This window comes from Eumetopias jubatus, unplaced genomic scaffold, assembly GCF_037043125.1.
Source record: "Eumetopias jubatus isolate StellerSeaLion01/CBP00866 unplaced genomic scaffold, mEumJub1_p1.0 scaffold_1, whole genome shotgun sequence".
In the NCBI taxonomy this organism is placed as follows: Eukaryota; Metazoa; Chordata; class Mammalia; order Carnivora; family Otariidae; genus Eumetopias; species Eumetopias jubatus.
In genome coordinates, this window is record NW_028274807.1 from 142,361,498 (window position 1) to 142,374,435 (window position 12,938).

The 12,938-nt window shown below is 36.9% G+C and overlaps 1 protein-coding gene across 1 annotated transcript in view; it reads left to right on the forward strand.

The window, feature by feature from the left end:
* Positions 1–12,938, forward strand: part of RBMS3 (RNA binding motif single stranded interacting protein 3) — a 1,335,892-nt gene that overhangs the window by 813,883 nt on the left and 509,071 nt on the right. Inside the window, exon 6 of the mRNA XM_088026449.1 lies at positions 6,780–6,838. Within this exon, the coding sequence (XP_087882575.1) occupies positions 6,780–6,838 (59 nt within the window). The remainder of the gene's footprint in view (positions 1–6,779; positions 6,839–12,938) is intronic.

Consider the following 12,938-nt stretch of genomic DNA (forward strand, 5'->3'; position numbering starts at 1 on the left):
TCTTCTGAGAAGTTTTCTTCAATTCTCCCAACTGGAAACTCTTATTTTGTGTTCTTTGTAATGTGTTATTCTCAAGTTGTAAGTTAATAAATGGCATTTTAGTTTGTGCAATGGACTTGTGAAATTAACTTGGTGTGGATCCATGATTCAAGAGTTTGACTATCTCTGGGGTGGGCAAGGGAGGGAAAGAATGTCCAGACCACAAGGCTAAGAACCAGGTTCTAGATTATTAGTTGCCTCTTCTGGGTGATGCTGGGATACTTCTTGGCTTCTGTCATCCACACAGGTGTTGGATGACAAAGAGTTTGGGGGTGATAGGTTAGGGCTTGGAGGTACCAACTGTGAAATCATTGAGCAAAGCATTAAAAGGAGGACAGTGGTCTGGATAGTCTCACTTCTCTTCCTTTTTCCAAAGCTTACCAGGTCTTGGATAGATGTTATTGTATTAGTTTGCTAGGGCTGCCATCACAAAATATTACACACTGGGTGGCTTAAATGACAAAATTTATTTTCTCACAGTTCTGGAGGTGAGAAGTATGAGATCCAGATGTTGGTGTTTCTTTTGAGGCCTCTCTCCTTGGCTCACAAATGGCTGTCTTACCTCAGTGTCCTCACGTGGTCTCTCCTTTGTGCCTATCTTTGTCCTAATCTATAAGGACACCAGTCATGTTAGAATTAGGCCCTCCCATCTGACCTTGTTTTGCCTTAATTATCTAAAGGCTGTCTTTCTGAATATGGATTACATTCTGAGGTACTGGTGGTTAAGACTTCAACACATGAATTTTGAGGGGACATAGTTCAGCCCACCAGTTATTGCTGGCTTTGGCCACTCAGTGGTAGATTAAACTTGTTAATGCTTCAGGATATTACTGAGCTGTGGACTTGTAGATGAAACCTGGCTGATGTGGCCAATCGAAGGAATGGCCCCACCACATTCCTACTGGATCCCTAAAGCCATAGCTATATTCCATTAACATCCTAAAATGCCAAAGAATGAATGAGCCATCTAGAAGTAGGCAAACAGCCACATTTGCTGAAAGGATAATGTTTCACTCGTTAAATAAATGCAGTACCTTTTTTGAGTCTGGTATCAATACAGAAGGCATGTGAAAAATGAGTTAGCTGGGAGTTAATTGACTGCGGAGACTCTATTTTCAGTCTTTGCCTGTATTTTTTGAATTAATATACACAGTGGGTGATTCAGCAAAAGGATTTAAAAATAAATTCTTTATAGAAAGATCCCACCAATTTGATGTCTTCATAATGCATGATGAGTAGACCCATAATAGTTCTATTTTCTTTTCAACTTTGGAAAATAAAAGATGCCATTTGTTCAAATTAAGCTTGTATGTGGAATAATCAAGTGTATCAACAAACAGTTTGACCCAGATGCTGTTAAAGAATAAGAATAAATGCCAGAAAGAATTGGCTGTTCTTTAAAAAATTAAATGTAAAACTTGAGCTGACAAGCTAGGGTAAAAGTCAGTTAATAGACAACACATAACTATATAAAACTCAGTTATGAAAACATAAAATATAATAATTGGGTAGTTATTACAGATTGGCTACTGTTTTACAGAGTGCTCTTAGAGTGGAAAGAAAATGTTATTTGGGACCTGGCCGCATTTGGAGAATGCACTGGCCCTCTGGATAGCTGGTGAATATGCAGGTATTATGTGGAGTCGCATATTTTTATGCCTAAAACCACCTTAGCAATGTGAATTAGGGGTTTCTCACATTGGCTTAGAGAAGGTGCTGAATGTAAGAATCAGGATACTAAATGTGTTCACTTCATTTATTTGTTTCCCCTGAGAAGTTGAACCCATCCTGGAGGAAGTTGACTGTGGATAATCCTGTATCTCTTCTGGCTGTATGAAATGAAAGCATGGAGAAGTGAATTGGATTTGTCTGGAAGCTTCTGGAGCCAGAAGCACATGGCACGAGTGCTCAGGTGTCTGTTTCCAGGCATCATCCTGAAATAATCTGATCGCATATTTTGTGACCATTTTCAGATTTTGCTTTCTACTCATGGGTGTCATAAAGAAAAACTTTATGAATACTTACAGTCTTGCTCTAAACCCAAAGAAGGGGAAGAGTGAAGAAGTGAGATAACTTATGTTTGGAAATACCTTTGCCTCAGAAGTATTTTTTCTTCAGAATGTATAAAAATGTGTCGTTAGCCTGTATAGTAGTTTTTACTCTAGTCCATTAGGATACTTTGACAAAACATCAGGAAGAAAGATTTGATATAATTCTTCACAGGTAGATGACGTAGGTGGCTTTTCTGTTTATGGTGGTTTGGATCTTTAAAAAAAAAAAAAAAAAAAGCCTAACCTTTATTTACCTCCATCAGATGTTGACTTTGCAGAGCATGGAGAATACAGCACCAGTCATGCAGAAAGTACCTGTTTGTCACTGGGAGAGTTCAAACATGAACTGGAACCAATGGCCCATTAAATACCTTCTCTTGTTGTTTAAAGCATATCACAGCTTTGTGAAATAATTGTTAGTGCAAAAGACTGTAACTGAGCCAAAGAATTAAATTTTTTTAACTCTAGTCACACTAGTGGCTACGTCAGGTACTCTCAGTTGTGTTCCATTGTTTCGTGATTGGACACTATTGGAAAGCCCTCCCTGAGTGTAATTAGGAATAGGGAAATCAAGAAATAGCATAATTTACTTTTTGGTGTGTGTGTGTGTATGTGATGAGTGATTTTCCACTCATAGTAGCATTATAATGCTTCCTGGGACATAATATTTCGTTTTAGAATAAAGTTGCTTGCCAAAATATTTACAAATGCTTTCCATAAGAAAGCATTTCCTTCCTTTCCTTTTTTTTTTTTTTTTTTTGGCCGTAATAAAATGACAGCTATTTCTTTTTTTACATATACTACATTCAGTGAAGGAAAAGAAAGACATCCTAGTAATATTGGCACATCATAGGCTAAAAGTCCCATTGGGAGATGTAATTCACTATGAGATACAGTAATTTTTAGTTTCCTCTTTAAAAGAGAGCTAAATTTTAATTTGGAAGGTACTTATATATAAAATTTTCAAGAGTAGCTTTAGAAAGCAATTAAGAAGGATTTTTGTCTTAAGGGTTTGTGTGCCTGATGTTAGATGGTTATAAATGTTCTAAATTCTTTTTCTTCCTCTAGTTTTTACTTCTCCCACACTGTATTGAATAGTGCTTTGTGTGGAAAAAAAAATTTCAGCAAATGTTCCCTTTCTTCTCCCTTTTTGTTTTCTACACTAAGATACATATAGTCTTGCAAATGTTTACTTGCCTGAATAGCCCAAATCTAGCAAACATTACTGTCATTAATAGGTACAATTTTAGAGGGGCGGCTGGGTGGCTCAGTCAGTTGGGCGACCAACTCTTGATTTTGGCTCAGGTCATGATCTCAGGGTTGCATGATCCAGCCCTGTGTGGGGAAATCTGCACTCAGTGTGGAGTCTCCTTGAGATTCTCTCTCTCTCCCTCTTCCTCTGCCCTTCCCTATGCTCACGTTTTCTCTCTCTCTCTAAAATAAATAAATCTTAAAAAAAAGGTACAGTTACAGATACTTTAAACCACTGTAGACTGAAGAGACTGTGCAAATATGATAGTATTTTACTGGTTCTTTCCATAAAAGAGAAACTCTTGGGATGAAATAAAGCTTGAAGGAGAGTCTGTATGTGTTTGTTGGAACGGGGACATTGGGGGGTGACAAATTTTGGAGGAAGTGGGCTTGTTTAAAAATAGGCATGAGGTAATAGACATTTCAGTAGTACCTAACAAACATACAAACAAACAAAAGCTTTGAACCTATGGGTATTTGTATGGTTAAGTACAGTGACAACATAGTTAATCTAATCCCTACCATTAAAAATAACAATATAAATGGTAAATGTAAATTATCCTTCCAAATTTCTTAGTGGAAGATTTAGACAGTCTAAGTATTAATGTTTTAAACTGTCCTTTGGGACAGGACTTTACCCCCTTCCACTTCTTAACCACCTCAGAGAATGCCAAGGACTAGAGACATTTTTATATAGCAGATAACAGGAAGGAAATAATCACAAAAAGAGCTAATATTTAATGAGCACTTATTCTATGCCGGCCACTGTTATCATCGCAGTAAACCCCACTTAACCCTCAAAACAACCTTATGAGGTAGAGATTATTATCATTTTATATATTTGTACGTAGATGTATATAATTTTAAATAGATAATAGTCTAAATGAATATTTAAATAAATGGATTTATGTAATTATAGATGGTGAGATGATACAAAAGACACATAAGGCTTACTTAGCCAATCAAATATACCCAGGCTGAATCAAGATTTGAGTCATGACAGTTTTTTGTCATAGCGTATTCTTTTCACCACTATACTATATTGCCCTGGAGTTGAATACCTGAATTCCCAAAGACATGAAGATTGATTAAAGTGGAAGAGTTGACAGGCATCTGGGTGGCTCAGTTGGTTAAGTGACTGCCTTTGACTCAGGTCATGATCCTGGAGTCCCGGGATTGAGTCCCACATTGGGCTCCCTGCTCAGCGAGGAGCCTGCTTCTCCCTCTAACCCTCCCCCACCTCATGTACTCTTTCTCTCTCTCATTCTCGCTTTCTCAAATAAATAAATAAATAAATCTTTAAAGTAGAAGAGTTAATATGTGTAGCTTCTCTGTTTTGGAGGCAGTTGGTATAATGGTTAAGCACTGTACCAGTCTTAAAAATCCCATATTCCAGTCCCTCCTGTAACTTTCACAAATTATGTGATTTTGATCAAGTTAGTGATCTCTTAGATTACATTTTCTACATTTGCAAAATGATAGTAGACACTTTCAGCCCTAGCTCTCTCTGATTTATTTAACTATAGAGTTATAGTTATAAAGGTGTGGAAAATGCAGTGGTACCAGGCGTGCAAGCAGCTGAAATGTCAGGATTAGGCTGGCAAAATCTACTCAATTCAGTTTTGGATAGCTTCATCTCAGTTCTGGCTGACTTTAGTAAGGGGCATGTAGGTGACTCGAGGGAATTATCTCAGACCCCTTCATCTAAGTAGATACAAATATTCTAGTTCCTATTGTGATCTATTGATAGGTCAACTCATAATGATTTTCATAGCTATTGGTGCTATTATTTTCATAATGACATTAATTCCATGAATTTCTAGAGGACCCTCAATCCATCCTTGGTCAAACCATCTAAGAGGTACCTGGATGGCTCAGTCAGTTGAGTGTCTGACTCTTGATTTTGGCTCAAGTTCATGATCTTAGGGTCATGAGATCAAGCTTGTTGTTGGGGCTCTGTGCTGGGCATGAAGTCTACTTGAGATTTTCTTTCTCCCTCTCCCTCTGCCCCTCCCCACCCTGGCCCAGGGGTGCTCTCTCTCTCTCTCTCAAAAACAAACAAACAAACAAACAAACAAAAAACCAAATTAAGATTGTCAACCCAATGAAGTACACTTACAAAAAATCTACAGTGGCAATCTTAATTTTTATTTTACTGAGAATCTTTATCATGAATTTTGCCAAAAAACAAAAACAAGCCATAAACATCTGGGGGGGGGGAGAAAAGAGGCGAAGGCATTTCTAGCACAATGACTTTATCAACACTAGAATATTAATAAATGATCACCAAAATGCTCCAAAGAATTGAAGATATAATAAGAGGGTATTGTAAATGCAAAAGAAACAGTGGTGATAGGGAACCTAGTTTATTCTGACATGGAATATTTACTATTTGTCATATATACTCACACTTGGTTAGGAACACAGAATTAAAAGAAAACTTGCCAAACATGTTGTAACATGGCTGAAATCTCGAACATAAGTATGAGTTCTTAGTAAACTTGGCACTTAAATTTGCATTATAATTTCTCCATGTTATGATGATTCAGGAGCATCCTTCATGGAATCCTAAAGAAGGACAGGGTTTTAGAAGTTATCTTCTTCAGTCCTATCATTTATACCTTAGGAAACAGGCTTAAAGAGATTTTCATTCTCCATATTACCCATCTTTTAAAAAACAAAACCTAGACTAGGTCTTTTGCAAGAGATGATAAAATAATGAATATAACTTATATGTGTTTATGGTAGAAACTTTAATGTAGATGAAGTACCATTGGATTACTTGTATCGTTCATTTATTTATAGCAAACATTTATTGGGTTCCTATTACATATGGTGGCAGGCACTGAGAATACAAAACTCAGTCCTTATCCTCAATTAACTTACAGTATGTATTTAATAGCAAAAAAAAAAAAAATCCTATTTATCTTAGGAGCACTGCTAGGAAATCTTAATATTTCAATTTAACTCTCTCCCAAATGCTGAAAGGGAATTACTACAATTCTCATTTTTTACAGATGAAAAAAATAGTTTTGGAGAAGTTGTGTTAAACTGCTCAGCATTGCAACACTAGGTCAGCGCCAGAGCTGGATGTAAGCCCTGTTTATCCCTGGCGCCAAGGTCTGTGCTTTTCTCCAGCAATCCACAGTATGATTTACTTTGATCACAATCACACGCAACCCCCTTTCAGCCACCTATGACAGCCTGACAGGTCTATTTTTGAAGGCTCAACCCAGTGATTATGTAGGGAAGCTCATTCTCGAGTTATAAAGAAGAACTGGTGAAAAGTGATCATCCAGGTGTGAAATGGGAGTGCAGAGCTTATTTTCTTGGTTTATTCCTGCTCAACTGTGTGTGTACCAATGTTCATTAAGATATTTTAAGCGTCTTCATTGGGCTATAATAACATGGATTTTTCCCTCTCTCTCTCTCTTTCAGGTATGGAAAAATTGTATCCACAAAGGCAATTCTGGACAAAAACACAAATCAGTGCAAAGGTATGTGTAAGGGCATCTGTACCATGGATTCTTGCTGGATTGATGGCTCCTCCAAGGCAGAGGTCCAGGCACCAACTGCACAATGATCACGATGTACAGTATATGGCAAACCTCTTTAATAATGCTGAGGCTTTGATGAGTTGTATTTCTAGTAGCATTGTTCATTAATTTTTTTCATTAACAAACAAAATGAAAATCACAAATCAGAACAAGTATCAAATTGCTTCAGCGTAAAACTAAATTACCTCTTAACAACTTTGGGTTGTCTGATTTGAATGATATCATCAGTGATGCAAATTGATTTCCTATATAAAAATGAGGAACTCTGGGGAAAAGTTCCCCATGCAAAGCACGTTTTAATTTATCTGTTCTTTAAAGCTTTTGCAACATGGGTTGACTAGGAATTAATTTATGGATGGGCCCATTCTGTCTAAGCTTCTGCTGTCAGCATCTCTCGGGATCTGAGTTGGTATCTTATTAAGTCTTTTTTTTTTGTTTGTTTGCTTCCCCCTGGAAACATTTCTGAAGTTATGTGACTATATCTGTGACTCATGTTTCTTCATGTCTGGGAATCCCATACTCTTTCAAGGGTTGCGTTATATATTATTTGTGAAATCTGTATGGTCTCTCTTGCATGACTCAGTTCTTACTAGAAAATTGGAATGCTTCTTGTAACATATGTTATTTGTTGTTCCTGTAATCCAGCCTTTTTTGTAATACTGACATCAAGAAGTATGGTAGAGCCAACATCATTCTAAATACTGCTCCTATTTCACATACAGATATAATGTGCATATGTTTTAGGAACAGACACTCATATACTGAAAATATATCGTAGCCTACTTGGGTAATGGTAGTCAGGTTCTATTCAGCAATAAAAAACAAAACAAAACAAAACAAAACATTGCACGTCTCCTAAAATCTCACAAATGCACTAGGTATTTAGGTACTACAAGCCAAAAAATAAGAAGACAGGTTCCTGTCATTTAATTGTTCATTTTGAAAAGAAAACCAAAGAGAAAACCAAGAAACTAATCCTAACATGTTTACTAGGATCAGTGTTATTGGCCTAATACATGTGAAAGTGTAACATAGATATCCATAATAGAGATACGCACAAAACACTGTGAGAGGAGAAGATGAAGATTTCTTTTGGGGGAATGAAGTTTATAAAGGCAAGTCAGAATGGATGAGCTTGGGAAAGGTCTGGGAGAAAGAATTTTAGGATGTAATTGAGCAGACCCACGTAGCTAGAATAGAAGAAACTCCTAACACTCTTATCCACATTTTCTTGTGATAGTTTATTTAATTCTCTCTCTCTCTCTCCAAAAAGACTTAAACTCAATGAAGACAGGACCTATGTAACCTAGAAAGACTACCTTCGAAGTGAGGTATTGCAGGGGAATGCTTGACTATCTGTTGGGGATGCTAGAAGAAAATATTAGAACATATCTCTGTTTTTATATCAACCTCCTGTGTGTGATTTTAGAACATATTAGTGTAATTTTACAAATGCGTATGTTTTAAACATACAAATGAATTTTGGGTTTGCTAATACAAAATATTTTTATTCATTGTAATATGGATTTAAAAAGTGGTTTGGAGACTACTAGTCTCGTAATAAGCACTGATAAATACAGAAGGAGATGAAAGAGGGAGGGAAAGATGGAGGAAAGGGAGAGAGGAAGGAAGGGAGGAAGAAAGGGACCCTGGAACCTCCTGGGGAAAGCATTTAATAGAAGAGTAGCTAAAGATGACCTTATGGGAAGCCCGAGGGCTATTAGACCTTTTGCCTTGAGGGCAGTATAAAGAAGGTGGAGTGAACATGTGGTCATCCTACACACACAAATAAAAGCCTCCAGTTACCTTTTCAACATTTGGAGCCTGTGGATTAACAGTAGTGATTCTGAATCATAATCTTCCTCAAATACATGGAGGTGGGTATCCTTTTAGGAAAGTAAGCACTCATGATCAGAAAGGTATTACTGTCACTTTCATGTTTGAGGGAAAATATTATTTTAATGATATTCTGAATCCTATATAGAATATTCTTTTCAGAAAAAATGGCCCTTGAAATCGTTACCAGTACAAATGACATGCAGTTGGGAAGAGGCAGCAATTGTATTTATGGAAAATTGTTTATAGTTGTCAATGATAACCAGGGGAGTGCGTTTCTAAGGTTGGAAGGAAGATGTGACATCATTGAGGAGTTCAAGGAACTGATAAAATAAGACATTGAAACAACCATCTAAGTATTTATTGAAATAGCCAGGAACTGAAGCAGAATAGTATTGGGGAAAGTAACTGATCCAGAAGGTATTTGTAGAGAGCTAAGAGCAATGATACCTGGGGGTCTATAGACAATAGTGAAAATGAAGATTCACTGGTTGTAAGATTTTATGATGAAAGATTCTAAATTGGAGATTTTAAGTAGGAGCAAAACCAGATGGATTTAGGAGCAAGGAGAACTCCGCACTTATAGATCCATTGGGAGAGATGTTAGAAAGGAAAAACAAAATACAAAAACCAACAAACACTTAAAAGGACTGCGAAGGAGCAGTGTCTTCCGGGTGAGTCAAGAAACAACTGGAAACATGCGTATTAAAGTAATTTGCAGTGATAGTTTATATCCACTCAGGTAGCAAACATTATTTCACGCAGGCCATCCAATGCTGGTTCCTGTCTATCTGGTCACCCATCTTTGTTGGCATCATCCTAAATTAGTAGAGACTTCTTATAAAGTCAGTGTGGAGAGAGCAATAAAAGGCATATTATTGACTCTAGTAATCACACTGAGAACATTGTCCCAAATATTTTATTCAAACATATGTTTAAAGGATGTGTAAATAGGCACACGCTGAGCACTCTTTCATTCTCTGTATTGGACACAAGTATAGGCAACCTCCCAATTCTAGCTTATGGAGCATATACAACTGACACGGCCATTGCAATGACAGGAAAGAATACTAAACTATGTCAGATGATGAACATGTTTATTATAGGAAGTTAAATGAATATAGAGGAATATAAAATCATGTGTAAAATAAATACAGAACTAGGTAAATATTTGAGAGTAAGTATGGCTTACAGTTATATCTGTGGTAAAGCCAGACTGCCTGGTTTGAACACTGCCTCTCCACTAAGTAAGCTGTGTGATCTGTGGTAAATGACTCAACATTCCTGGGTGCCTCAGTTTCCCCATCTGTAAAATAATAATAATAATAGTAATAATATGGCCTGATTTGATGAGTAAGTGAGTTCTGCATGGATAACATTCAACAACACCTGGTGTCAGCTGTGGTATAAAATACTGGCAATATTAAACAAAAAAATATGTCAAGGGGGTGAGAATATGGGTGCTAGATTATTATTAACTTTACATTTCTCCAAATCTGTTGTCTTTTCAGACAAAACAAACAAACAAAACAAAACAAAAACAAAAACAAAACCAGTTCTTGGAAAAATGATCTGGTTTCACTTATATTTATTATATTTATGTTTTGATGGTTCTTTTTATGAACTATGAGGAGCCTATGACTATACATTTCTTTGTTTCTTGTAAAATAATGTCAGATGAAAATGGTAATCAATTGGGAGAGAATATTATGTTTTGCTTTTTTAAATAATCGGCAGAAATTGAGTTCTTCTTGACCGTGGATTTCTTAAGGAAGGGAATGGAAAGGGTGACGTGGCTTTTTCAAACAAAATCACGAGCTTGTCATTAGAGAATGCAAATTGGATTTGGTCTTCTCTGAGACACTTGCTTCTGAACCATTTGCAACTTCGCCTCCAGACTCCGGCTGTGCAATTAAAACCAAATCTTAGGAAGACAGGATTTATTTATTTTTGTTTTTAAGGATATGATATGAATTCAATTTTTCATGAGCTGTTGCACATGCAGTATATTACATGCAAGTTTGTATTTAGTGGGGTGTGAGGAAGTACATTCACTAGTCTCCTTGAAGATGAAAAGAAAAAGCCTCAAAATGAACCTTGATATATTAGCCCAACCTTAGACTCTTACCCTAACTTAGCATCTGAAAGAAAGGCTTTTGTTCCCTCCTTGTATCCCACTCACACCCTGAAGTTCTCCACAGTAGGCAGGCCCAGAGAAACACACTCACTCTCTGTTCTGGAAGGGGTCATGGAGCACTCCTTCAACATAACCTCTCGTCTTCAAGATTGTTCTTTCTTGGGTGGTGGCTGTGGCAGTTTTCATTCTGTAAAATATGGCAACATAAAACAAAACAGTCACCGTCAGGCCAAAATGACCAGAAATTGCTGAACAAAGCAGGCAACAGCTCCAGATGGAGATTAATGAAAAGCAGACCACAGTTCATTCAGATACGCAAATGCAAAGACCAAATAAGGGCTATTGTACAAGACACAGAGATTTGCACTGCTTTGTTTTTTTGTTTGTTTGTTTTCCTGCTTTTCTCCATATGTTTCCCTCTGGGTCCAGTATATTTACTAATTTAAAAAGTCAGGGAAAATTAAATGAAAGAAGCCATTGAAAACGTGGTGTAAATCTTCAATGAATTTACTTGTCTCTGCCTTTTCCTGCTTTTTAAGTTTGGCTTCCTCTGTTCCCCTCCCCACACCATTTTTCTGACAGGCTATGTGTTTAGAGCAGAGGGAATGAGTAATGGATATTCCATAGAAAGTTTCCATGCCTAATAGCCATAGGATATAAGCATAGTTAGCGTGTGCCAAGCATACCAACTTCTAAGAGTTTGAAATACTTCCTTTTGCCTTTGTTGTCACAAGCTGGTTGAATTATACTTATGGAAGCTTATGTTGCCTTTAACATTTCATTGGGCCCTTAAAATCAAAGTTGAAGACAAGTATCTCAAAAGATCTGAAATCATCCATGGAGAATATCATTCATTCTTTATTAAATGAAGTCACAAATTGTTATTTCTTCTGTAAGAAAAATAATTCTGCATGCTCTACTAATTTTATAGAGGGGGATAGAACCCTCCTAGATTGTTTCAAGGTGGGGTGTGAATGAATCCATTTGGCAGTTCTAGATTCATGGCCATGTCACACATTTTTTAAAAGATTTATTTATTCATTTTTAGAGAGAGAGAGTGCACAGGTTGAGGTAGGGGTAGAGGGAAAGAATCCCAAATCTGCTGAGTGCAGAGCCCGATGAGGGACTCGACCCCACAACTCCGAGATCATGACCTGAGCCCAAATCAAGAATCAGGCCCAACAGACTGAACCAACCCAGGCACCCCACACATTTTTTTTTTTGAAGTATTTTAGGTAACTAGATATGAGGCCATATACTTGGACAGCTTTGGAAGTGTTCAATTTCTTTACCATTTAATTGTCTTCCTTACTGACAGGGAGTATTTATATAGCAAATGAGGGATGTATGGATTTCTATATTAAATCCAATGAAACATAGAGGAAGGGGTAGATATTATATGTTGCCATATTTTTATGTAAAATCATTGTAGGGTATGAGGTAGCCCCTACCTGGGTGGAGTGTATATGTGTAAATGGAACTATTTGGATTCCAGAAAATAACATACCTACCCTGGGCTTGTCCACATAGAAACAAAGTAGGTAAGGAAACGAAACACCATGGAAAGCCTCATTTCTAGTACCTGTTACTTCCCCAAATCAGTGCAAACTAAAATAAATGTTCTGTGAAATTTATGAGTCTGAGGAATTACATTTTGAGGGGAATAGGCACCTCCCCCAGGTGGGCTCACAGTCTATTGAGCAAGAAGCCCATGAAGCAAAATGACTTGAAAAACACATTTATTCAATTTTCAAATAATGGGATTAGGTTTAAAAAAAAAGCCCAAAACATCTCTATTTGGACAACCGCATTTCCCTTTGGAAAATGAAGTGTGTGATATTCCCCTGAACTTCTTTTGTGAAGTTTAATCTATTCCAGTGTTAATTTTACCACTAATCACAGGTAGTCAATATATAAACATATATTTGCTTCATTTGGTATCGATATTGACTTTTGTTTTCATTTCAGAAGAGGTTAGTTTGAATAGGAACTTTGCTAACTTCAGTCAGTATATAAACTTACTTAGAATTATCCTCTAGGTGCCTTTTACATAGCATTTTCATCCTG